General features: G+C 49.4%; 1 protein-coding gene across 1 annotated transcript in view; it reads right to left on the bottom strand.

Moving 5' to 3' along the window:
- Positions 1 to 6,107: 6,107 nt before the first annotated feature.
- Dnaaf5 (dynein axonemal assembly factor 5) overlaps positions 6,108 to 27,124 on the bottom strand; it is a 37,427-nt gene continuing 16,410 nt past the window's right edge. The window contains exons 8-13 of the mRNA XM_052754290.1: positions 24,554 to 24,722; positions 19,638 to 19,785; positions 15,159 to 15,309; positions 10,710 to 10,866; positions 8,496 to 8,687; positions 6,108 to 7,160 (exon numbers count right to left, since the gene is read on the bottom strand). Of these exons, the coding sequence (XP_052610250.1) occupies positions 7,024 to 7,160; positions 8,496 to 8,687; positions 10,710 to 10,866; positions 15,159 to 15,309; positions 19,638 to 19,785; positions 24,554 to 24,722 (954 nt within the window). The 3' untranslated portion in view covers positions 6,108 to 7,023. The remainder of the gene's footprint in view (positions 7,161 to 8,495; positions 8,688 to 10,709; positions 10,867 to 15,158; positions 15,310 to 19,637; positions 19,786 to 24,553; positions 24,723 to 27,124) is intronic.

A 27,124-nucleotide genomic window follows, 5' to 3' on the forward strand; every position in this document is an offset into this window, starting at 1 on the left:
GTGTGTCAGATCTCCTAGACTGGAGTCACAGGAGGGTGTGAGATGCCCAGCATGGGTGCCGGGAACCAAACCAGATTCCTCTGGAAGAGCAGCCATCACTCTTAGCCATCTCTCTAACTCCTCTCCATCTTATTTTTGACACAGCCTGTCACTAAATCTTGAGCTCACAGATTTGCCTAGACTGGTTGGCCAGCAAGCTCAGAGATCCTCCTGTCTCTAACCCCGCCCCTCAGTGCTGGGGCTATCAGGGGAAGGACCAACTACTGCACTAGCTTTTATGTGGGTACCGGAGATCTGAACTCAGGTCCCCATGCTGTGCTCCAGGGACTTTCTGGACTGAGTCATCTCCCTGGCTGTTTTTCTTTTTCCCTTTTTCTTTTAGGGACTGAACCCAGGGCCTTGTAATGCTAGGCAAGTGCTCTGCCTCAGAGCTACACTCCAGTCCTCATTTTCACTTTTTTTTTCTTTTTCTTTCTTTCTTTTTTTTTTTTTTTTTTTGTTTTGTTTTTTGAGACAGGGTTTCTCTGTGCAGTTTTGGTGCCTGTCCTGGATCTTACTCTGTAGACCAGGCTGGCCTCGAACTCACAGAGATCCGCCTGGCTCTGCCTCCCCAGTGCTGGGATTAAAGGTGTGCGCCACCACCGCCCAGCACTTCTTTTTTTGAGGAAGGGTCTCACTACATTGCCCAAACTAGTAGTCTTGTACTCATATGTAGCCCAGGCTGGCCTTCATTTTGTGATCCTCCCGTTTCAGCCTCCTGAGAAACGGAGAGGACAAACCTGTACCACCATGCCCCGTGCACCAGTTTTTACATGTTTCCTTGGTGCAGCTATCTTAGTTAGGGTTTCTATTGCTGTGACGAAACATTGTGATCAAAAAGCAAGTCGAGGAGGAAAGGGTTTATCTGACTTACACTTCAGCATCGCTGTTCATCACTGAAGGAAGTCAGGACAGGAACTCAAACAGGGCAGGGTCCTGGAGGCAGGAGCTGATGCGAGGTCATGGAGGAGTGCTGCTTACTGGCTTGCTCCCCATGGCTTGCTCAGTTCACCTTCTTATATTACCCAGGACCACCAGCCCAGGAATGGCACCTCCCACCATGGGCTGGGCCCTCCCCCGTTGATCACTAATGGAGAAAAATGCCTTACAGCTGGATCTCATGGAGGCATTTCCTCAACTGAGGCTCCTTCCTGTCTGATGACTCTAGCTTGTGTCAAGTTGACACACAAAACCAGCCAGTAGAGCAGGCTGCTCCAGAATCCCATGCTGCCCTGAGTTCTCAAGTCTCCTTGAGTTCCCATCGTTCTTACAACAGTCTCTTGGCAACTAGAAAAGTCCAAAAGCCCTACTGTAAGAACGCCTGGTATTTGACTGGTTTGTTTGACGTTCCCCACAGTTAGACTGAGGTTATACATTTTGGGCAAAATACCATAGATGTGATGTGATGTCAGCAAGTGATATGTAAGGACATGAAGTCGGTATGTTTCACCAGGTGAACACATAGATGAAGTGTGCTGCCTAGAATCTCCACTCAGAAGTTACTATCTTTCCTTTTGTTGTTAACAAATGTCCTAAGGGAGATATTGAAACTATGTAAATAATCTCTTCTGCCCACATTTTAGTGATCTTAGAAGCTCTTCCTGTAATCACTACTGCGGTGACTGTTTCCCTGCTTACTTTTTTTAAATTTTGTTTTTTTTTTTCCAGAAGTTTTTTTTTTCTTTTTCTTTTTTTCTGTGTAGTCCTGACTGTCCTGGAACTCACTCTGTAGACCAGGCTGGCCTTGAAATCAGAGATCTACCTGCTTCTGTCTCCTGAGTGCTGGGATTAAAGGTGTGCACCACCACTGCCTGGCTAATGTTTACTTCTGGTGGAAGCAGAGATTGAACCAAAGTTTCACCAGTAGCATATGGTAGTCAAGGGCTCTACCACTGAGTCACACTCCAGCCCCTCACTGGGGGATTCTAGGCAGGTGCTCTACCACTGAGTCACACTCCAGCCCCTCACTGGGGGATTCTAGGCAGGTGCTCTACCACTGAGCCACACCCCAGCCCCTCACTGGGGGATTCTAGGCAGCTGCTCTACCACTGAGCCATACCCCAGCCCCTCACTGGGGGATTCTAGGAAGGTGCTCTACCACTGAGCAACACTCCAGCCCCTCACTGGGGGATTCTAGGCAGGTGCTCTCCCACTGAGCCACATCCCCAGCCCCTCACTGGGGGATTCTAGGCAGGTGCTCTACCACTGAGCCACACTCCAGCCCCTCACTGGGGGATTCTAAGCAGGTGCTCTACTATTGAACTACATGTGTATGAGTGTTTTGCCTGCATGTAGGTATGTGTACCATGTGTGTGACTGGTGCCTATGGAGGTTGGAAGAAGATACTCAACCCACTGGGACTGGAATTGTGAGTGGTTGTGAGCCTCTATGTGGGTACTGGCAACCAAAAGCAGGTCCTCTGCAAGAGCAGCAGATGCTCTCAACCACTGAGCCCTCTCTCCAGCCTCCCCCGCCCCATTTTTTACAATTTTAGATTGTGTGTGTCTGTGTGCAAGCAGGCAGATGGTAAGAGGACACCCTCCTTTTGTCATGGGCCCTGGGGACTGACTCAGGTCATCAGGTTTGAGTGGTTTTGCCAGTTGTCTCTTGGGCTCACCTAGCCCTTCTTACCCTGTCTCTTGGGCTCACCTAGCCCTTCTTACCCTTTATATTGAGGCAAAGTCTACCTTGTCTAGGTTGGTCTTGAACTCGCTCTGCATCCCAGGCTGGCCTCTAACTTTTAATCCACCTGCCTCCGCGTCCCCAGTGAGTCGAAGGCTTGCACTGCTAGGCCTGCCTTGTTTGCATCGCCATGAACTTGTGTGTTACTTTTCATTCTTCTGCAGTACTGGGGATGGAAACAAGGTTCTTGCTCAAGTTAAGCAAACATGACGAGGTTGCATCCCCAGCCTGAGTTATTTGTGCTCCAGTAATTTTTGTTGTTGTTGCTGTTCCAGCCTTGGCCACCAGGGGGAGCTAGGTTTCTCTCCCAATCCCAAACCTGGATTCTTTTTTTTTTTAAAGACAAGGTTCTACAAAGCTGGTCTTGAACTCCTGATCCTCCAGCCTCCATCTCCAAGTGCTAGGATTACAGGAATTTTACAATGCTACTAGTTCAAACATTTTTCCTTTTAAAAAACATTAAATTACATTTATGTGTTAGGGGAACATGCCCATGCCAGTGTGTGAGGGGGTAGGTCATAGGATAGCTTGGCGGAGTCAGTCAGTCTTTCCCTTCTATCACGTGTCCAGGGATTGAACTCAGGTTGTCAGTTTTGGTGACAGGTGCCTTTACTCCTGAGACATCTTGCCAGCCTTTTCCTTTTTATTCATTATTTCTGCATGTCATCGTGTGTGGGCACACGTTACTGCACATGTGGAGGTCAGCAGACTCCTCTATGGAGCTGGCCTCTCCTTTACCTTTACATGGGTTCTGGGGATTGAACTCTGGCCACTGGGCTTGCTTGACAAGTGCTTTTCCCCACTGAGCCATCTCACTGGCTCTGACATGCTAAGAAGCCCATTTGTGAGTGAAGGCCTTTAATCCCAGCACTTGGAGGCAGAGGCAGAGGCAACAGATCTCTGAGTTCAAGACCGGCCTGGTCTACAGAGAGAGAGAGTTCCAGGACAGTCAGTGCTACACAGAGAAACCCTGTCTCAAAAAACAAAAACCAAACAAAAAAGAAGCCCATTTGTTTACATGTGGTTGACTCAGGGCTTTTGATTTTCAGAAGTAAGTGGGGAGCATGACATGGAGAAGGAAGTGGGGGACATGACATGGAGAAGGAAGTGGGGGCATGGCATGGAGAAGGAAGTGGGGAGCATGGCATGGAGAAGGAAGTGGGGAGCATGGCATGGAGAAGGAAGTGGGGGGCATGGCAGGCATGGCATGGAGAAGGAAGTGGGGGAGCATGGCATGGAGAAGGAAGTGGGGGGCATGGCAGGCATGGAGAAGGAAGTGGGGGGCATGGCAGGCATGGAGAAGGAAGTGGGGGGCATGGCAGGCATGGAGAAGGAAGTGGGGGGCATGGCAGGCATGGAGAAGGAAGTGGGCTCCTGTCCTCATTTTCTCACCTCTACCCCAGGAGACATCTCTTCCAACTTAGCATTTTCCCTCCAAAAGGAAGCAGCTGGTGAGATGGCTCAGTGGAGAAAAGTGCTTGTGGATAAAGCTCCATGGTGCAGAGAACAGGCTCGTGAAAGTGCTCTGCCTTGACGGAGGTGGTTCCATGGGGTGTGCGCCTGCCTATACTCACCCAATTGCCCACCCTAACTTCAGATCAATAAAGCAGCTAAACATCACCACTGACCAACTAATCACTCTGGGACTCACCTCCCAGAATCCAAGTCCAGCCTTTCTGTTTGGAGCACTGGCAAACACGCCCACATCATGAGCAATTCGTCTACAATGGCCTCAGTGTGCAGCTGGAGCCCCAGAAACAGCTGAACAGGAAGGTCCACGAAGCCTAAAATACTTACTGTGGATGCTTCTGCAGAGATGCTGAGCTGCAGGGAGTGACTCAGCAAGTCACACCCCTGCCTTAAATAAGTGAGGGGCTGGGGCATGGCTCAGTGGTAGAGCACCTGCCTAGAATCCCCCAGTGAGGGGCTGGGGTGTGACTCAGTGGTAGAGCACCTGCCTAGAATCCCCCAGTGAGGGGCTGGGGCGTGGCTCAGTGGTACAGCACCTGCCTAGAGTCCCCCAGTGAGGGGCTGGGGTGTGGCTCAGTGGTAGAGCACCTGCCTAGAATCCCCCAGTGAGGGGCTGGGGTGTGACTCAGTGGTAGAGCACCTGCCTAGAATCCCCCAGTGAGGGGCTGGGGTGTGGCTCAGTGGTAGAGCACCAGCCTAGAATCCCCCAGTGAGGGGCTGGGGTGTGGTTCAGTGGTAGAGCACCAGCCTAGAATCTTACATGGAGGAGCTGGGAAGCATGGCTCTGGGGTAAAACACATTTGTAAAGTTTTGAGTTCTATATTCAGTAACACACAATAAATAGAGAAAATAAAATGCCTAGTGCTTGGGCCAACAAGATGGCTCAGCAGGTCGAGGTGCTTGCTGCCAACCCTGCCATCCTGAGTTCAATCCTCAGGATGCATACAGTGGAAAGAGAGAATTGACTCCTTCAGGCAAACTTCCACATGTACACTGTAGCCCATGCCCTCTCAGATAAAGGAATGTAGTAATTAAAATAAAAAAGTGAATAATCATTTAAAAAAATGCTTGGTGCTCATGACTTAGGTGGGTCTGACTGGGTCTCTCTCATGAAATGCTAACAAGTGTCCACGTGATGCTGATGCTGTTTCTGTTGTCATGGGAGAGATGGGTGGGTGAACTTTAAGACCCCTCAGGAACAGCAGAGAGCACTGGTCAGTTCCCGAGTAATGGAGCTCCAGGCGGCAAGGGCAGAGGGGATGACAGACATGCAGCTTCAGGCTGTAGTGACTGCGTCAGGCACTCTGAGGCCAACCTTTGCTGTGGGACGGTCCTTATACACACTGTGAATACGTGTTGCTCTCATTGGCTGATAATAAAGCTGTTTGGGCCTATGGGAAGGCAGGATAAGGTTATGCGGAGCAATCAAACTGAGGACTTGGAGGAAGAGGGGCGGAATTGGGAAGAGCTGTCAAAGGAACAAGATGCTAGAGGACCTGTAAGTCACGGACTACGTGGCAATAAACAGATTAATAGAAAAGGGTTCATTTAAATGTAAGAGCTAGTTAGTAATAAGCCTGAGTCATCAGCCAAGCTTTTATAATTAATATAAGCTTCTGTGTATTTATTTGGGACTGGGCGATCGAGACAAGAGAAATCTGCCTCTGTTTATAAACCTTCACTCACCCGGATGCCCAGCCCCACTCAGGGCCATGCTGGGATGCCCTGCTAATCCTTGTGATGACCCAGTCTTGTTGGGCACTCCAACCACCTTGTGTCAGAATGCACATCACATGCAGTGGTGACTACCAGAGGGGCCCATGGAGCCCATGCCAGTGTCCCTAAGGCTGATATATGGAGACAGAAGCTGTTTGTAACAATGTAATCAGTCAAATCACACAGATGGCCACACAAAATAACTATAATAAATAATTTAATTCCACAAACGGCAAAGCAGAAATGTTAAAAGTTTTTGGAAATGCCCCCACCCCCCCATTGTCTTAACAAAAATATTGTCTGTTGATAAACATCCACTTCAAAATATTTTAGGCACTTGGTGGAAAAGACATGGGGGAATGACTATGTTACTGACTGCTATAAGCGAGTGGTAAGGATGAGGTCTGGTTTCCTAGTCTATCCTTTATCCGTGGGCATCACTAATACTGAGAAACAGAAATGCCAGGACGGTGCACCCACACCGCAAGTTCCAGTGTTATTTGAAATTGGGAGAAGCAGGGTGGTAGTAGCCCACGCCTTTAATCCCAGCACTCAGGAGGCAGAGGCAGGCGGATCTCTGTGAGTTCAAGGCTAGCCTGGTCTACAGAGCGAGCTCCAGGACACCCAGGGTTACATAGAGAAACTGTTGAAAAACAAAACAAAAAATCATGAGAAACTTCATCGGTGAGTCAAGACTGGGCGTTCTCTTCAGCCTAGGATGAGGAGACAGAGCCCAAAGGAAGTGGATGGTTGTTTTTACAATCTCTTTGGCTTTCCTGCAACATGAAGAGCGTTCTTGGTGAGCAAAGAAGCAGGCCAGGACCCCTTGGGGCTTGGGAGGAAACCTTAAAAAACATTCCATTCAGGCAGCTAGTAGGAGCTGGTAAAGGCGGGGCATTTAATTTTAGCTTTTTGAGGTCTCTGTATAGTAGGCATGTCACAAAATCCCAGAACCTGCTTCAGAAAGACAGAGGCTGCTGCCCAATGCACCCTCTGGTGGTTGGTGGGGTCCCAAGGATGCCTGGACTGTGGACGCGGCTGCCTTAAATGCAAGGTCTCCAGGCCACCCGTGGTGCCCTTCAGAGAGCTGGGGCCCTTCCGTGGCTGCTGCACAGGTCATCGAGCAGCAGCCATGGCCTGCATGTGCTGCAGCAGCTGCTCACAGTAGGCAGATGAGCGGTGTTTGTGGACGACGGCTTCAGTCTCCCGAACCAGCACATCTGGGAACAGGACGCTGCCCTCCTTGAGGACTTCTATAAGAGAACACAGAACCCTGGATCCAGCAGCAGTGGGCTGGGACCTCACTCCACGCTGTACAGAGCTGGCAGCTTTCTTAGAGCTGCTGGGTAGATTCCCCGGGGCTGAAAACCACCCTCCTGAAGCCTTGGGCACAATGTTCAGAGGGTGAGGAGTGAGGTCTCATGCCCCAGGATGTAGCAGTGCAGGGGCTATTTGGAAGCATCACAGTCTACAGTGTCTGCTTTTTTCCCAAGTGTGTGTGTGTGTGTGTGTGTGTGTGTGTGTGTGTGTGTGTGTGTGTGTGTGTGTGTGTGTGTGTACATTCATGTGGAACTCTAGGGGTAAGTATTGTGACTCAGTTCTCTCCTTTTACCATGTGGGTCTGGGAATTGAACTCAGGTCCCCATGCTTGATAGCAAGTGCCTTTATCTGCCGAGCCCTCTCACTGGCCTTGCAGTGTGTTTTGATTATGTATTGGGAACAAATGGCACATCTCTTCCAGCAGGTACTTAAGCCAATGAAGCTAGGGGAGGCTGCAGTGAGGACAGTCTTCCCTCACCCCCTGCAATGACTAGTCCCATTCTCCTTCCTTCTAAAACAGCAGTGTCCACAAAGTGTCCGGTACCATACTAAGGCCTTTGCAAAAGTATTGTTCTTATTTTTTTTTAACTTTTTTTTGGTGGTTACAGAGAGATAGCTGTGGGTGCTGGGAACCGGACTCTTATATTTTTGGTTCTGAGCCTAGCCTTTAATGGCTGAGCCATCTCTCCAGCCCTATTATTTTTATTTTTTTTTTGTCTGTGTGCATATGTATGTAGCATATACATGTGTGTGCATGTGCATGTGCATGTGCATGGAGGCCAATGCTGGAGTTTCTTCCTCTACTATTCTCCACCTCATTTTATTTTATTTTTATTTTTGAGACTGTAAAGGTGCCTGCTGCCTAGTCTGACATCCTTAGTTCCACCCCTGGAACCCACATGCTGGAGGGAGAGAACAACCCGATACAAGTTGTCCTCTGATCTCCATGCACATGATGCTCTGGCACATGTGCCCTCCTCCCCACACACAATAAATACAAGTGCACTGGCTGCTCTTCCAGAGGACCTGGATTTGAGTCTCAGTATCTCATGGCAGCTCACAAGTACCTGTAACTCAGACTCAAGGGGATCCAATGCCCTCTTCTGGCCTCCATGGGTACTGCATGCATGTGACACACACACACACACACACACACACACAGGCAAACACTCATACACACACACCAGGTCTCAACTAATTTCTGCTTCAGTAACTTAGGGTACCAGAACCCACAGGCAGCTGTATCCCATGGGCCCTAGAGAGCTCACCTAGGACAGTGTCCTGGATGGCACTTTCAGGGTCATCCAGATGGACCAGCAACTCCCTGTACAAGAACTGAACGCTGCTCTGATAGGCAGATTTCCCGTCGGAGCTCTGCACACACTTCAGCCAGGTGAGCAAGGCAGAAGCAGCTGCCATCCTCACGTCGTTGGAGACATCATCTAGGCGCTTCAAGAGCTCTGTGGGAAGGGGAAAGGTGAGAGGCCAGGCATGCAGACTTATGGTAGGGCTTTTAACCTGCCAATGTGGATGGCCTTTGCTCTGGGGGCCTGAGAACCCACCCCTCAAAGGAAGACTCTCCAGCAGTGAGCATCTTCAATAGATGGCGCCTCACTTCCCTGAAGCTGTTCAGTTTCCACAGTCCTGAGACCACCAAGACGACCTAGATGCACACCAGACACTGGCAGCTGCCATGCAGCTGAGTCTTCCTCACAACTGCTGCAGGCTGAAGAGCCTGAGGCCAGTAGTAACATGGCAACTGTGCCAGCCTTGGTTTGCCTCTGTGGGAATTCCTTGACCAGGCTGTGTGCTGTCAAAAACAGATCTAGCCTTCCTGACAGGCAGAAACTTTTAAAGTAGTGAGTGGGTAACAGTTGCATTAAACATAGGCTTTCCCCATGACCTGGAAAATAACACAAAACAAACCTCTCTGGAGCCAGATGTGAGCACACAGCTGTAATACCAGCACTTGGTAAACTGAGGCAGGAGGACTGCTATAAGTCTGAGGTCCAGTTAGGCTAGACAGAGTTCTAAATCATTCTGGGCTAAACATATCTCAACCAAAGGAGGTGAAAAGCCATTTCTGGAACCTACTGCTACAGCACAGCATGAACCTTCTGGAGAATGGGCAAGTGGGATAGCAGCTGAGTGTTGGCCAGGGCAGGCATGAGCAGGCTAGCCCTGGCTCACTGAAGGCATGCAAAAATTTCTACACACTGAGTGCAAGGCTTCCTGCGAGGAACATTAGGACAGAGATCTGCTGGAATGACTTATGGGGGATACCCAGGACCTGCCAGTGTCCTACGCTCTGGCTACAAGACGCTTAGAAGCCCAGTGGGCTGGACCAGACCTTGCTATGTAGATCAGGCTGGCCTCGAACTCAGATCTGCTTGCTTCTGCCTCCTAAGTGCTGGAATTAAAGCTGTGCGCCACCATGCTTAGCCTAGGACTTTTGGTTTGCTTTTTTGAGATGGGGGCTCATGTAGCTAAGGTGGCCTTGAACTCTTGACCCTCTCGCCTTCACCTCCGAAGTGCTAGGATTACAGGTGTGTGCTACCACACCTGGCTTTCTTGTTTGTTTTGAGGCAGGGTGTCACTGTGTAGACCTTGGCTGGCTTGGAATTTTCTATGTAGTTCAGGCTGGCCTAAGATTTGCAACAATTCTCCCTGCCTTTGCCGCTCAAGTGCTGGGATTAGAGGAGTTGCAAGAATGGACAGGTCTTAACTTGCTTCTAAAGGATGTTATTATTTTAGCTCCTTGGCAATATTAAACCACTTTAAATACAAACCTCTCTAGTGTCACCTATCCTGAAGATCATCTATCATCATTACAATGTCCTCGTTTTTGGGGAGCTGTGTTATCAAGCTAACTCTGAGAATCAATCACCTCTGCACCGGTTTCCTCCATGTTCCCTCACACCTGCTGTTCTGCCTGGTGACTGCTCCCTCACTGTTCTTCTCGGGGTGTATCTGTCCCCGTGTGCCCAGTGCTCGGCTCAGCACTGTCCCTGGCCAGCTCCTAATGGATGCCCCAGACCTCTTCCCCCTTTCTACTGTCTGGGATCTTGTTGGCTCTGACATCCTCATTATCTCTGTCTATAATTTGCTTGCTGCTCAGGCTGGTTCTAGACAGGTGGTAGGGCTGTCCCAATCATGTCCCACCAGCCTGGTTCCATGCAGACTGCTTTCTCTAGCACATGACTGGGGACTTGGACAGAGCTCCTGCTCTGAGGAGGCTCTCCAACCTTATGGGCTACACCCCAGTGGCTCTGGAAACAGGATCTGGACCCATCTCCAATGATGCCTATAGCGGTTCTCCTTGCTTCTGGTGCTGGCTGCTCAGTCAGGGCTGGTTCACTTGTCACTACGGTATACGGACACCCAGCATCAACCCAATCAGGAGCCAAAGAAGTATTTTCTATGTCTGACTACAAAAGAAGTTACTGAGTAACTCTGTGTGCCCCCGTGCCCGAGTGTCTTACCAGGATAGACCCTGAGGAATTTCTCTGGCTCCATGGTATCTCCAGAGTTCTTGAGGAACACGCTAATGATGCGGCAGGAGACCAGGCGTGTGGTCTGGGAGTCATCCTCTAGAGTGGCCAGCACCTGTGGCATCAGGGTCTCCTGTGCCTCTTGCACCTGAAAGCCACCAATGGGTGAGAGGACTCTGGGGCTGCCCAAGCTGTAGAACTCATCAGTGCTCTTTACCAGGCACTCCTGGCTACAACACACTGCAACCAGCACTGCTCTGTCACACATTTTGCCCGGAAGTAGACACAAATCTCTCTCTCTCTCTCTCTCTCTCTCTCTCTCTCTCTCTCTCTCTCTCCTTTTTTTTTGGTTTTTTGAGACAGGGTTTTTTTTTTTTTCTGTGTAGCCATGGCTGTCCTGGAACTTACTCTGTAGACCAAGCTGGCCTTAACTCACAGAGATCTTCTTGCCTCTGCTTTCTAAGTGCTGGGATTAAAGGTGTGCATCATCTCTGCCAAGCTCTTACTTTTTTCAGTAAAAGTTTGCTTACTTTATGTGTGTACATATGGAGGCATACATGTTCTACAGTACACATATAGACGACATGTCAAGAGAACAACTTACAAGAGTCAGTTCTCTCCTTTCATAACATGGGTCCAGGGGATCAAACTCAGGCTATCAGGCTTGCTGGCAAATGCCTTTACCTGATGAGTCACCTTGCTGGCCGTTGAATTATTTATTATTGGCTGAGAGTCCTGGGGGATAGGCCAGGCCATGGAAGACAAGCAGACCACGTCAAGTACTGACAATTCAGCTCATCTGTAATCTCAGCACTTCAAGGGAAGGCTCAGCTACACAGGGAGTTCTAGGACAGCCTGGCCTACAGAAAACCATCTCTAGGGGAAAACCAACCATCCAACCAACCAACCGACCGACCGACCGATAACCCAAGAGGGGCTTAAGAGACGACTCAGACAGTAAAGTGCTTACAAGGATCTAAGTTCAACCCCAGAACACATGTAAAGAACACATGTAAACACACTGTATACCAATGTGGTGATACACATCTGTATTTCTAGTGCTACGGAAGTGAAAAACCAAGGTCCCTGTGGTCTGGTGGTTAGCCAGTCTTGCTGACCTGCTAGGCCAGTGCCAGGCCAGTAAGAGACCCTGCCTCAAAAAACAAAGTGGGTAGCATGTGAGGCTTGACTTCTGATGTTGTCTTAGTTAGGCTTACTATTGCTGTGATGAAACGTCATAACCATAACAACTTGGAAAGGAAAGGGTTTATTTGGCTTATCCTGAATCACCATCCATTGAGGGAAGCCGAGACAGAAGGGAACCTGGAGGCAGGAGCTAATCCATGGGGGCCGTGGAGGAGTACTGCTTCTTGCCTTGCTCAGTCTGCTTTCATCCTGGCAGAAGCCAGGACTAGCAGCTCGGGGTGTCCCCATCTGCAGTGGGCCGGCCTCCCACATCAATCACAGATTAAGAAAACGCTCTAGCGGCTTGCCTGCGTACAGCTGGATCTTATGAAAGTATTTTCTCAATTGTGGTTTCTTCTTCTTGAGAACCTTAGCTGTGTCAAGTTGACATAAAATTAGCCAGTGTAGATATTCAGAAGTTGACTTCTGGCATGAACACACAGACATACAGACACACAGTCAGAGACAGACAGACACACAGCTAAAACAAAAGAACCCTTTGCCCTACTAAAGTAAAATGTGAAGTGTGGAAGTTCTTGACGAGGAGGGGTGGAGAGAAGAGGCAGGAGATGATGGGAGCTGCAGATGTGACAGGGAATTGTGTTTTCAAAGTAGGAAAAGCTGGGCAAAGTGACAGCAGCCCTGTCACTGGAAGCTGAGGCAGAAGATTCACAGTTCAAAGTATGCCTGGGCAAAGAGGAAGTTCAAAACTAGCTGAGGAATCTTACTGAGACTGTGTCAAGTAAAAGCAGGGTCTGGAGCATAAATTAGCTACAGAGCACTTGATTAAAATCCCCCAGTGAGGTGCTGAGGTATGGCTCAGTGGTAGAACACCTGCCTAGGATCCCCCAGTGAGGGGCTGGGGTGTGTTTCAGTGGTAGAACACCTGCCTAGGATCCCCCAGTGAGGGGCTGGGGTGTGGCTCAGTGGTAGAGCACCTGTCTAGAATCCCCCAGTGAGGGGCTGGGGTGTGTTTCAGTGGTAGAGCACCTGCCTAGAATCCCCCAGTGAGGGGCTGGGGTGTGTTTCAGTGGTAGAGCACCTGCCTAGGATCCCCCAGTGAGGGGCTGGGGTGTGTTTCAGTGGTAGAACACCTGCCTAGAATCCCCCAGTGAGGGGCTGGGGTGTGTTTCAGTGGTAGAGCACCTGTCTAGCATGTAATGGGGGATAGGCCTGAGAGAAAAACACATTTAGATGCATAGAGAAGGTTTTATAGGATAAGAGAATGGGGGAGGCATGAGCCATTGAAAGGAGGCTGAAAGGGTCTGTAAGCAGCTTGAGTAGGGCTCCTGTGGGGGTCCACTGGGGAGGTCCGTGTCAGAAGGGACGGATCACAGTGAGGGTTCTGCCTGCAGTAATTGTTCCTTCGCTGACCTAGGATCAGAAATACTTCATTCTCTATGAACAAATGTTCCCTAGCCCAGATCTTGATTCTGAATCTCAGATCGTCTTAATCACTTCTGTTTTTATTTGATCAGCTGAATTCCTCAAACCCTGTCTACCCATACGGAGTGCGGCAGCACGTGAAAGTTAGGTAACAACCTCCTGTTGTCAGCAGGGGGCGCTTACACACCGTGAGTGGCTGGCAGAGAGGCCCGTCATAGTTTTGGGATTGCAAATGCACATTTCCTGGGCAGGAGAAAAAGCATCAGTTCTCTACAGTTTCACTAGCCATACTAACAGCAGTGCAGATCTGGCCTCCACCCCCAGCTAGTTTGTCCATGTGCTGCTAGAAACGGGCAGGGACACCCCCAATCCCAAGCTTGTAATTTTGTGAAGATCATCTGATAGAAACTGACTTAGGAGACCACTGAACCAATATTGGGTGGCGAACTTGCTCTGGTATCAATCTTTAATAATACATGCTACATAATGTGTCCAGTTGTAGCAGACATAATGCATATGTGTGTACATGTGCTTACAGAGGCCAGGAATCAACACCAGAATTTTCCATTATCATTCTCCAACACACACACACACACACACACACACACACACACACACACACACACACACACACACACACACACACTTCTGTCTCTGCCCTCCCAGTGCTAGGGTTACAGACCCATGTGACTATACCTGTTTTGTTTAAAAACACATGGATGCTGGAGAACCACACTCAGGTGCTCAGGATGGCACATCATCTCCTCAGCCCTGACACTACAGCTGCCTAGGTATTAACTATGTAAATTATGTAACAGTGCCTGGCACACGGGGCCCAGCTCCCACTGCATCAGACACTGTGCTGAGGCTTTACTTGGCAAGTCCATTTACTCTTCACCTTAGCCATAAGGGTCAAAGGAGCATTTAGACAGATAACCAGAGCATGGAGAAGTTAAGTGGTGGGTCAAGAATCAAACCCAAGTTGTGATTCTGAGATCTGTTGCTAACCACCCCATTAGCACTGTCCAATACAACAGCCACAAGCCATGTGCTAGGAGCCCTGGGCCGTGGCCAATCAGAATCACACCACAATTCACTGAAGCTGTAAAGTATATTGGATTTTGAAGACCCAGTAGAAAACAAGCAAGAGGAAATGTCTCAAGGTCTATAATGTTTCGGGTACTAATACATACATATTAGGAAAAAAATTTAAAGAATATTAGACATGGAAATACCCATCTTTATTGGGGACAGGACCAATCCCTGGTCTTGTGGTCCTGGCGATCTAAAATGGAGAAAGTGAGCTGGGCAGCAGTGTGCATTCATTCACTGCCTTCTGTTTTCTGTTTGTTTGAGACAGGGTCTCACTATATAACCCTGGCTGGCACACAGTCAGCCTACACAAAGAAGGAGCTGGCTACATAGCCTAGGCTGGCTTCCAACTCAGAGCTGCTTGCCTCTCTCTCCCGATTAAAGGCACTTGCCACATGCACTGTCTGCTTCTCGACTGGATGTGACGAGCTGCTTCATGCTCCTGTTGCCTTGGCTTCCCCACCATGACAGACTGGAACCTTACCTGTTAGCCAGAATAAAGCCCTTCTCCTTTGATTTGCCTTTGTCAGGGTGTTTTATCACAGCCACAGGACAAGAAACTAAGAGTTTGTAAACCTAAGGCAGGGACCAGATCCCAGATCCTTCAAAGAAGGAGATGGTGCCTGTGACAACCAGGACACCGAGACCTAGCTGCTCCGACCTGACCCCCCAGGTCTCAGCCCCTTAGCATTTCCCCTGCTGCTACTTGACACAGCTCTGCAAGGTCTTGTGGGACTTACATGGTTAGGCAACTAGGATGGTCACAGAAGTTCTTACCTGCTTGGCCAATAGGATGTCACTGCTGGTGAGTGCCCACAGACAGGATATGGCAGCCGTCCGGATGGCTGCAGCTGTCCTTCCTGCATGCCACTGCAGGTTGGGGGCTAGGATGTCATTCACTACCATCTCCAAGTAGCCATGGAACTGTCTGGAACAAGAGGGCAAGTGAGGAAGGACACAGAGACAACTCTGAAGGACACGTTGCAGTTTGGGAATGGAACTGATGTTTAGGGAGGCCAGGTTAGAGGCACATGAGGAGACCCAAGGCTAAAGAGCACCAATTCAGGGGGAAGTTCCCAGCAACAGTTGGGAGCCTCTTCTGGAGGCTTATCTGTGAGCCCAGCAAGGAAGGGGAGCAGGTGAACCAGGAAAGCTAACTAGGATGGCCTGGCTTGCACATATTCAAACAAGGTTGTCCTAGTTAGGGTTTCTATTGTTGTGAAGAGACACCACGACCACGGCAACTCTTACAAAGGAAACCATTTAACTGAGGTGTCAGCTTATAGTTACAGAGGTTAGTCCATTATCATCATGGCAGGGAACACGGTAGCGTGCAGGCAGACATGGTGCTGGCTACACTTTGATCAGAAGGCAACAGGAAGTAGACCGTGATACTGGGCAAAGCTTATGCAAAAGAGACCTCAAAGCCTGCCCCCCAGTGACACACTTCCTTCAACAAGGTCACACCTCCCAATAATGCCATCCCCTATGAGCTTATAGGGGCCAGTTATATTCAAAACAACCACAAAGGTTTGGTGCTATTTCAATTTCTTTTCTTTCTTTCTTTTTTTTTTTTTTTTTTTGGTTTTTCGAGACAGGGTTTCTCTGTGTAGCTTTGCGCCTGTCCTGGAACTCACTTGGTAGACCAGGCTGGCCTCGAACTCACAGAGATCTGCCTGCCTCTGCCTCCCAAGTGCTGGGATTAAAGGCATGTGTCACCACTGCCTGGCTCAATTTCTTTAGTTTATGACTAGGGATAGAATCCAAGAGCTTGGCATGCTAGGTGAGGATGACATCCCAGCTCTTCATGTGCTCCAGCGTTCAAGAAAAGAGCACCAGGGCCACAGGTATTGGCAAAGACTCCTTAGTGACCTGATCCTGTGCCCCTCCCAAAGATGATCTTTATCAAGTGGCCTGGTAAAGTGGTGGGCTTGGGGGGCTCTGTGCTCAAGTGCTGTATCACCATGATCAGCCATTTGGGTCACATGGTTGTCTCCTCACCAACCACTGAATCTTCCATCTACACCATTCAAACAAAGGAAGCAGGAAATGATGTGGGTTAGAGACATGGCTTATGTCCAACAACACTTGCTGCTCTTTCAGAAAACCCGAGTTCAGTTCCCAGCACCCACATCAGGTGCTCACAACCACCTGTATCTCCAGCTCCAGGAGATGCAATGTCCTCTAAGGAACTCTTCAGGTGCCTGCACACACGCGGCATTCACATTCACACCTCCACCCCCACCTTTATTTTATTATTATTAATTTTTTTTTTTCAAGACAGGGTTTCTTTGGGTAGCCTTAGCTGTCCTGGAACTTTCTCTGTAGACCAGGCAGGCCTTGAACTCACAGAGATCCATGTTGCCTCTGCCTCCTGAGTGCAGTGGTTAAAGGCATGTGTCATCACCACCTGGCTTACTTATTTTTTGAAGACAAATGCTTCTAAAACAAGAACTCTCATACAGAAGATGCCCACCAGGTCTTGCTAATGCGAGGCTCCATCGGGGAGACTGTCTGCCAGGCCCTCTCTGACAGACTGCTCAGGGCGGCTTCAGAGAGCAGACAGAGCCCGCCAACTCCTCAGGAGTTCTCTCCTCACCACTGCTTTCGAACCTACTTTCTTTTTTCATTTATAAAGACAGGATCTCATGTAGCCCAGGTTGGCCTCCAACTTCCTATGTAGCTGAAGATGCTCTTAAACGTCTTGTCCCCCTGCCTGGGTGGAGAGACTGCAGGCATATCCCACCACACTCAATGTGTAGAGTGCTGGGGATTGAACCCTATATGCTAGGCAAACACTCTACCAACTGAGCTACACCCCCAGCTCAATTTTTTGTTTTTTGAGACAAGATCTTGCTATATGATCTGGGCTAGCCTGAACCCTCATCCCTGTCTCCACTTCCTGAGTGCTGAGATGCCAGGCATGCCCCACCCCTCCTGGCTAATGCAGTGCTGGAGATGGACCAAGGCCTCCTGCATGCCAGAGAAGCACTGTACCCACAGAGCCACATTCCTCCGCCCTAATCTGTGATTTCAGTTTTAAATTTGACATTACACTTAACTTATTCATTGTATGTGAGGGTGGGGTGGGGTATGTGTGCCACAGTGCACATACGGAGGTCACATGACAATTTACAGGCGTTGGCTTCCTTCTTCCACCACGTGGGGCCTGGGGATTGAACTCAGGTGAGCAGGTCTGGAGGCAAATGCCTTTATTCACTGAATCATTCCAACTAGTCCCCTAGTCCAGAACTTTGACATGAAATTTTACTCCAAGGCTGCCAAAGCGGCTGAAGCAAAGGCCACTTGCCGAGGCGGTGGCTCGGGTAGAGCTTTCTGCAGCTCCCCCCTGCTCCCTCACGGGCTTCTCGACAGAAGCCCAGGCAAGAGTGAGAGGCCAAGGGGGCCAGGTGGGCTGCTGTGGGGCCACCACTACGGCCTGCTGAGCACTGCCTTCTCCAGGTAGGGAACCCTAACCCCTAGCAGGGGCTCACACTGCCAGACTAAGCCCCACCTAGATAACCTCTCACTGTATCATTTTGTAATCTACAAATCAAAACCAAACGATATTCATGCAGGCGAGTTCTGTGTCAACTTGACACAGCTAGAGTCAGCTGAGAGAAAGGGCCCACAACTGAAAAACTGCCTCCATAAGATCTGGCTGAGGCACACCTGTACAGCATTTTCTTAATTAGTGGTTGATGGCGGAGGGCCCAGCCTACTGTGGGTGGTGCCATCCCTGGGCTGGTGGTCCTGGGTGCTATATGAAAACAGGCAAGCAAGCCATGAGGAGCAAGCCAGTAAGCAGCACCCCTCCATGGTTTCTGCATCAGCTCCTGCCTCCAGGTTCCTGCCCTGCTTGAGTTCCTGCCCTGACTTCCCTCAATGATGGACTGTTACCTGGAAGTGTAAGCCAAATACATTCTCCCTCAAATTTCTTTTGGTCATGGCATTTCATCATGGCAATAGAAACCCTAAGACAACGCTATTTTCAAACCATCCCTACCCAAACAGTAGCAATTTTCTCAGTAACTCATCTGCATAATTAGATTCTCCAAACTGACTTCATCCCCTGAGAGGTCTGAAGTGTGTCTTTAGGAACCTGGCCCAAACCTGGCAGCTGTGTTTGTGGGTCAGGGGTGGCTGCTGTTCCTCAGCACACTGGGCTACATGTGGAGAGGGCCACAGCCCAGTAGCAGTTAGGGTGCCATGCACTCACTCCATTCCTGTGTATACGCCTGCTCAGTGGCCTGCTGCCAAGATGCTCATTAATACCTTTTTATGGTCCCTTTTCAACCCCGAGGCTTTTGCAGATAGCAGGAAATGGAATTCCCTGCAGTGTGAGAGGCTGGCAGCCGGCCCACACTAGGAGTGCATTTGCAGAGGAAAGGTTAGAATGACCAAGTCACAGGGGATTTTACATTTCCTGACCACACTTGGGGATGACAGATTTGTTTAGTGGAGATGGGAGAGGTGGGGGAGAGGGGTCCCCCTGCTCACATGGGGCCCAAGTGCTCAGGTCTCCATCTTCAAGACCCAGGGCTGCCATGGGTGGTAAGGCTTGGGAGGTCCCAGTATGGTTTTAATCATATTCTGCCCAATGAACCAAGGAAGGCAGTATTTTAAGACTCTGTGTGTGTGTGTGTGTGTGTGTGTGTGTGTGTGTGTGTGTGTGTGTGTGTGGTCTTCTTCCAGGGCAGCTCTGACTTTCTACATCCTCTGCCACACTCACAGGTCCTCTCCACGATGAACTCCTGGGTCTTGGGTTGCTACCCACCCACCCAGAGCCTGTTCTTTTCCTAAGCTCTTTGTTCGACTTTTCCTTTACTTCAAAGCCATAAAATTGGAGGCTCTTAGGCTACAATGCTGCCTCTGAGCTCTTCTGAGATAACAGAAAGCTACCCCTAAACCTTCACCATCAATGCTAATTCAGTCAGGTCTGTTAGGTCTGAAAAGTACCAAAAGGCTTTTAAAACAGAACAGCTGATACAGAAGCCATTAATAGTTAATGTGCCCTAAAACTTTCTCACTCAATGGAATTTTAATGACTCCCCTAGAGTGACTTTGATTTACTGTCTGTGTCTCTGTGGTGCACTCACCAAGCCCACTGTTTACCTAGCAGGGCGGATGCTAGGGATACAGACCACCAAGAAGCCTGCACCTTAGCCCTCGGGGGCCCTGCCCAGGGTAGCATGGGAAGATGGGGACCCATCCAACACTCATGTAGGCTCTACATAGACTTGAGGACCGACCTACCCCTGAGAGTCAACAGTGTCCGTAGGCCTCAGCAGCATCGTGGACAGGATGGAGAAGAGCTTCAGGCGCATGTGTGGGTCCGTGGTGGGCTGGAGACAGGTCCTGAGGGTGGGAATCACATGCTGCAGCGCTTCTCCCACAGCTGGGCCTGGAAAAAAAGAGGAGGGGCTGTGGCAAGCTGCTGGCTTGCCAGGCTTCTCTGAGGGGGCAGGAGACAGGAGCAGGCGTGCTGGGAGAGCTGCCCTGCAAGCCACAGTGCTGGGGCTCTCCTTCCTTCCACACTGCTCTCCCAACTGCCGAGGACAATAACAGAAGATTAACCCCAGAATGCTCTTATCATGTGACCAAGACACAAATCTGGCTTCTCTTTACAATCTCCAAATTCTTTCTTTAAAAAATTTTTCTCCATTATTTTTAATAACATGCATGTGTGCCTGAAGATACGTGCGTTATCTGGAGGCCAGAAGCCATGACCTCCCTGGAGCCGGGGTCACAGGCAGTTCAGAGCCACATGACATGGGTGCTAGGAGCCAACCTCAGACCTCTGCAAGAGTGGTAAGAGGCCTTTTTTCTTCTTTTGGTTTTTTTTTTTTTTTTTTTTTGGTTTTTTGAGACAGGGTTTTTCTGTGTAGCTTTGCGCCTTTCCTGGAACTTGCTTTGGAGACCAGGCTGGCCTCGAACTCACGGAGATCCACCTGGCTCTGCCTCCCGAGTGCTGGGATTAAAGGCGTGTGCCACCACCGCCTGGCTTGTTTTTTTTTTTTAAAGTTTTTTTGAGACAAGATTTCTCTGTGTAACAGCTCTAGCTGTCCTATAACTCACTTTGTAGACCAGGCTGGTCTCGTACTCAGAGATCTGCTTGCCTCTGCCTTCTGAGTGCTGGGATTAAAGGTGTGTGCCATCATGCCCCACAATATTTATGCTTCATAGAGAAGGTTTTTGTTGTTTTTTTTTTTTTAATTTATTTATGTATTTTTTTTAGTGCTCTGTCTGCATGTATATCTGAATGCCAGAAGAGGGCATTAGATCACATTATAGAGGTTGTGAGACACCATGTGGTTGCTGGGAATTGAACTCAGGACCCTTGGAACTATAGCCAGTGCTCTTAACCACTGAGCTATCTCTCCAGCCCTAGTTTCTGTTTTTTTTGTTTGTTATTGTTATTTTCAAGACAGGGTCTTACTATGTAGCCCTGGCTGTCCTGGAACTCACTACATAGACCAGGCTAGCCTCGAATTCAAGAAATCAACCTGCCTTTGCCTCCTGAGTGCTGGGAGAGGTCTTAACGGCCAAGCCACTTCTCTAGCCCTTTTTTTCTTTTGACACAAGATTTTACTCTACAGCCCAGACTGGCTCTGAACTCAAGACAATACCTTGGCCTCCAATTGCTCCTTCATGGCCATACACCTTCTTGTAGACGCAGGGTCCCTCACAGACCTAAGATTTGAGGATTAGGCTAGCCTGGCTGGCCACTGAACCTTAGGGACTGACTGGCCTGTTAATGTATCTCCATGGGCTGGGGTTACCTGGTGTAGTGGCTTTTAATCCCACCACTCAGGAGACAGAAGCAGGTGGATCCGAGTTTGAGGCCACCCTGGTCTACACATCAAGTTCTAGTACAGCCCGAGCTACACAGAAAAACCCTTTCTCAAATAAACAAGAAAATGCCTGGCATTTTTTACAAGAGCCTGGCGACGGCCCTCAGGCTTGCAAGGCAAGCACTTCACAGGCCTCCTTACCAAACGCTTACATCTATCTCAAGTCAGGAAATATCTGAACAACGCACCACAATCAGTCAAAGCATGCCCACCATCTGCTCAAGCCTTACGGTATGGAAGAGAAGAGAGGGGACCCTGCTCCCTTCACCCCACAGCCCCCAGGTCACAACCTCTTACTTGAGCATTCATTGCCTGTGACTGGAACAGCACAGCCTCTGGAGTGGGTCACATACAGTTGACATGCCGGAACATATCCCCCAACATTTCCCAGCTGTGCCCTGTGCCCCAAGTGGAACTTTGTATTTTAGCATAAACCCAGGCATAGTTTGCTAATTCTACAACTGGACAACAAGCCAAGTCACCTAAATCTCCTGCCTCAAGATGCGGTTTCACAATCCCCTGTGTGTCCAGGGTCTGTGCAGTGGAAATGGGGCTAAGGAGGCAACAGGTCTGGCCACCTGAGGCTGTGTGGGCCTGAGGAAGAGAAGGAAAACAGCACAATGGGGAAAGCAGCTGCTGGCCTGACGAGACAAGCAGGATCCCTCCCTCACTGGGCAGTGCCAGAGGGTTGCTCCAAGCAGCACAGGCAAGTGCCAGGGGTTTGCTCAAACTCTGTCAACATCAAAGGAGAGATGTCTGGAACCCTGCAGCTGATGAGCCAGGCCTCAGAATAAAAACTCAGCATCATTTCATTCACAAAGAAAGGGGTTGCAGAGGAGAGGGAAGCTGCCACTCCCACCTGAATTTCAGTGAGAAGCAAACTGCCTTCCAAGATAAAAATCTACCTAGTGAGGGGTTGGGGCTATACCTCCACGGTTAGAGTGGTTGCCTAGCACACTTGGAGTCCTGGGTTCCAGTCCAGCACTGTGTAACGTGGGCATGATGGTGAAAACCTGCAATCCCAGCACTTAGGAGATGACTTCAAGGCTCATCCTGTTACACAGCCAGTTTGAGGCCAGCCCTGGCTGCATCAGACCCTGTCTTCTAAACAAAACAAATCCATCCCGAGAAATGTGCTCCATAGTAGTGCAGGTCCAACTTTCCTGGGGGATGGGGACTGGAAGCAGGGCACAGAGCTGCACCCTCAGCTCCTGCTTCTGCCTCTGGTCCTGGCTTGGGTTTACCCTGCAACTGGTCAATGCCAACAAGCGAGCCAGCCCATCACAGTGCTGTTATCACCAGTGTTGAAAGGGATGGAAGAAACTATTGTCCTAAGTGAGTCCTTGTACTTCTGTCTTTACATCTCAGTAAGTCAAAGCAGAAAGACTCCAAAGGCTCCCAACGTGTAAGTTTTCATGCCTATACCCCATCTCTCTGGCACCAAACAGGCCCAGAAGCTTAGGGCCTGGGGGGTGGTGGGACATGGCCCCCAGAGGGATCTGGGGCAACCTGGAAGGAGAGCACATACCATATTGATTGTGGCAGAGCTGGAGGCCACACTAGAACTACAATAATGCCACTGTTCACAGCCAAACTGAGTACAAAGGGCCTCACTGCAGCCCACCCAGGCCAATGGTGGGAGGGTTCTGGGTCTTGAGGGATGTGGTAGAACCTTCCCATAATGTGGACGCACAGGCCGAGGCAACTTCATTCAGCACAGCAGGACCTCTCAGGGGTGTGGGATGGCTTGCTATATGAGCCCATCATTTCTTTCTTTCTTTTCTTTTCTTTTTTTTGCGAGACAGGGTTTCTCTCTGTAGTTCTGGTGCCTGTCCTGGATCTCGCTCTGTAGACCAGGCTGGCCTCAAACTCACAGAGATCTGCCTGGCTCTGCCTCCCAAGTGCTGGGGTTAAAGGTGTGCGCTACCACCACCTGGCTTGAGTCCACCATTTCTGCTGTCATTTCTTTGTGTGGGTGTGCACATGTGGAAATCAGATTTCAACATCAGGCATCTTCTTCAAGGGCTCTTCACTTCATTTTTCAAGACAGCCTGTCTTATGGCACCTAGGGCCCCTGAGTCACCTAGCCGGGCCAGCCAGCAAGCCCCACAGATCCTCCTGTCTCTGCCTCCCCAGTGCCAGGATTACAGGAACATGACGCCTCACCTAGCCTTTAAAAAAAGATTTATTTTATTGTGCCTCGAAGGTCTGTATGTGCACTATGTGTGTGTCTTGTGCCTGCAGAGGCCAGAAGAGGGCACTGGATCACCTGGAACTGGAGTTACAGGCAGTTGTGAGCCACCATGTGGATGTTAAAAACCAAATTTATGTCCTCTGCAAGAGCAGCAGGTGCTCTTAACTGCTGAGCCATGTCTCCGTGTCACACCTGGCTTTTTGTGACTGGCTCTGGGGACTAAACTCAGGTCCTCGTGTTTGTGCAACAAGCACTTGACTGAGCTGTCTTCAGTCCCACGGGGGTCATCTGTCTTCTGAACTGTTCACGTTCTAAACAGCCGCGGCAAACTACTCCTTCTGCATAAACACAGAGACACCGTGTCACCTGCCATGCTGGGCTGCTGGAGCATGCTGGGCTGCTGGAGCACGGGAAGGGCTTTGCTGATGTATTTACAGCCTCTCCTCCCCAGAGCTGGGGCCTCAAGTGGGATTTGTGAAGGGAGCTGGACCACTTGGCATTAAGAATGTTAAAAAATGCTGGGCGGTGGTGGCGCACGCCTTTAATCCCAGCACTCGGGAGGCAGAGCCAGGCGGATCTCTGTGAGTTTGAGACCAGCCTGGTCTACAGAGTGAGTTCCAGGAAAGGCGCAAAACTACACAGAGAAACCCTGTCTCGGGGAAAAAAAAAAAAAAGTTAAAAAACAAAGTAAAGCTGGGCTGCGGTGGCGCACGCCTTTTAATCCCAGCACCTGGGAGGCAGAGCCAGGTGGGTCTCTGTGAGTTCCAGGACAGGCACCAAAACTACATAGAGAAACCCTGTCTTGAAAACAAAAAACAAACAAACAAAACAAAGTAAAAATAAAACCCTAGTAAGGATTATAAAGCAATGCTTTTCACTTCCACAGAGCCTCCAGGGGGAACTCAGGGCCACATGCCAATGAGGCTGGAGATGCTTCATTTTACTGTAAAACAGAAGTATCTGAAGAATACAAGCTGTGAAGGAAGCCATGTGATCCCAGCACAACTAGTTTGAGACCATTCTGAGCTATGTAGCAAGACCCTGTCACACCAACAAAAACCATGCCTGGGTCAAGGCCGGGTCCTGGGGCTCAGGATGGTGAGGACAGTGCAGCTGAGGCTCACCTGCCTGGGTGAGGACCACAGTGAACTTCAGCAACTGCACAGAGTGCACTGTCCACTCGCCATGCGAGGCCGTCAGCTGTTCCAGGAGCGCACCCACATGCTTGCGGTAGAGGTCCGAACTGCTGGGGATGTCCTCCACCTCGGCTAGTGTGTCCATGGTCTTCTGGGCCTAAAAAAGGTAAACGCAGGTTGAGACTAGTCTAATTTTTAAATTAAAAATACTTTTTTTGAGGAGGGTTTTTGAGAAAGGATCTTATGTAGTCCAGGCTGGTCTCAAACTTAGAATATAGCCAAAGATGTCCTCAAATTCTTAATATTCCCGTCTCTACTTTCTGGGTGTAGGAATTGTAGATATGTGCCACCACACTCAGTTTATGCTGTATCATACTAGGTAAATACTCTACCAACTGAGATCTAGCACCAGCTCTAGAGGCCAATTTCTCTTTTCATTTCCATTTACTGGTTTATTTTGTGGGGGGGGGGGGCAGGGCATGCATGCCACGGTGCACGTTTGACAGTCAGAAGTGATTTGAAGGAGTCAGTTCTCTTGTTCTACCATTTGGATTCCAGGGATCACACTCAGGTCGTCAGGCTTGGTGTAACTTCACTTGCTGAGTCCCCTCACTGGCCCCCTAGAGTCCTCTTTTTATTTATTAATTTATTCTTTGGTTTTTCGAGATATGGTTTCTCTGTGTAGCCCTGGCTATCCTGGAACTTGCTCTGTAGACCAGGCTGGCCTCAAACTCACAGATCTGTCTGCCTCTGCCTCCAGAGTGCTGGGATTAAAGGAATGTACCACCGCCTAGCTAAAGTTTGCTTTTTTGTTTGTTTGTTTTTTTGAGACAGGGTTTCTCTGTGTAGTTTTGGTGCCTTTCTTGGAACTTGCTCTGTAGACCAGGCTGGTCTCAAACTCACAGAGATCTGTCTGCCTCTGCCTCCCGAGTGCTGGGATTAAAGGCGTGTGCCACCACCGCCCGGCTAAAGTTTACTTTTTTTTTTTTTTTTTTTGTTTTTCGAGACAGGGTTTCTCTGTGTAGCTTTGCGCCTTTCCTGGAACTCACTTGGTAGTCCAGGTTGGCCTCGAACTCACAGAGATCCACCTGGCTCTGCCTCCCGAGTGCTGGGATTAAAGGCGTGCGCCACCACCGCCTGGCTAAAGTTTACTTTTTGAAGGTTAACATTCTATAGATTTTCTTGTCATTTGAGGTCTATGACCTAAAGGAACCATCAGCTAAACAGAAAACACTTGATCAGGAGGCAAGTGCTATAAAACAGAAGCCCCCCAAAGAGCAGGCGGCAGGGCTGCAGCAGGTCTACATCAGGGCTGATGCCCTTCTACAACACTCTCATACACAGATTTGCCTTCGTCTGTGCTGTTTGTACAGCAGGTAGTAACAGACACAAACCTATCCCCTCAGGAGGTCGGGGTCCAGGTGTGTGTGCATGGGTGCGTACATGTGTACATGTGTCTATGAGTGTTTTGTTGGGTCCTGAGAGCCGCAGGAGCTTGACCACACACGGACAAAGGGAAAGTAGTTTTAAAGACATTGGGTTGGGGGCGGGGGAGGGGGCAGGTGGCTCAGTCTTTTGCAAGCATGAAGACCTGAATTTGATCTCAAGAACCCACATAAGAAGTCAGGCGTGGGGGTGTATGCCTATAATCTCAGCAATGCAGAGGCAGAGATGGGTGGGATGGGAGTACTGACCTTAGGACTTGCTGGCCTGGCCTATTTAGTAAGCCAGTAAGACTGTCAAATACACAAACAAAAACAAAAAACAAGTTGGGGCTGGAGAGATGGCTCAGCAGTTAAAAGCACATACTACTCTGGTGGAGGACTCGAACTTAGTTCTCAGCATTTATGATGAGTGGGACATATCCACCCATAACTCTAGCTCCAGGGAATCTGAAGCTCTTTCTGTCCTCTGCAGGTACTGCACTCATGTACACATACACAAATTAAAAAACCTTTTAAAAAAAGTAAAATAGCTGGGCGGTGCTGGCACATGCCTTTAATCCCAGCACTTGGGAGGCAGAGCCAGGTGGATCTGTGTGAGTTCGAGGCCAGCCTGGAATACAGAGCGAGATCCAGGACAGCCACCAAAGCCACACAGTCTATAAAAACAAACAAAACAAAACAAAACAAAAAAGGAGTAAAATAAAAGCCCAAGGAAGGAAGAAAAGACTCATCAAGTGGATGGTGCCAGAGGAATAGCACTGACCTCCATGCATATGTGTTGACCTGCACACTTGTATGCACATACTCTCAAAATAAGAGAAAAAGAAATGGCTACAATTTACAGTCCTATCAGTGACTCAGCACACAGACGGCGGAGGCAGGAGAATCAAGAGTTCAAAGTCAGCCTGGGCTATATAGCAAGACCTTGCTTAAAGAACAAAAACCCATGGCTAGAGAGATGGCTCAACAGCTAAGAGCATGTACAGCTCTTACAGAGGTCCTGAGCTCAGTTCCCAGCACCCATGTCAGGCAGCTCACAACATGTGTTACTATAGTTCTAGGGGAGTCAATGTCTCTGGCCTTTGAGGGCACTTGTGCTCATACACACATGCAA

Source organism: Peromyscus californicus, unplaced genomic scaffold (assembly GCF_007827085.1).
Source record: "Peromyscus californicus insignis strain IS unplaced genomic scaffold, ASM782708v3 Scaffold_2__1_contigs__length_46816999, whole genome shotgun sequence".
In the NCBI taxonomy this organism is placed as follows: Eukaryota; Metazoa; Chordata; class Mammalia; order Rodentia; family Cricetidae; genus Peromyscus; species Peromyscus californicus.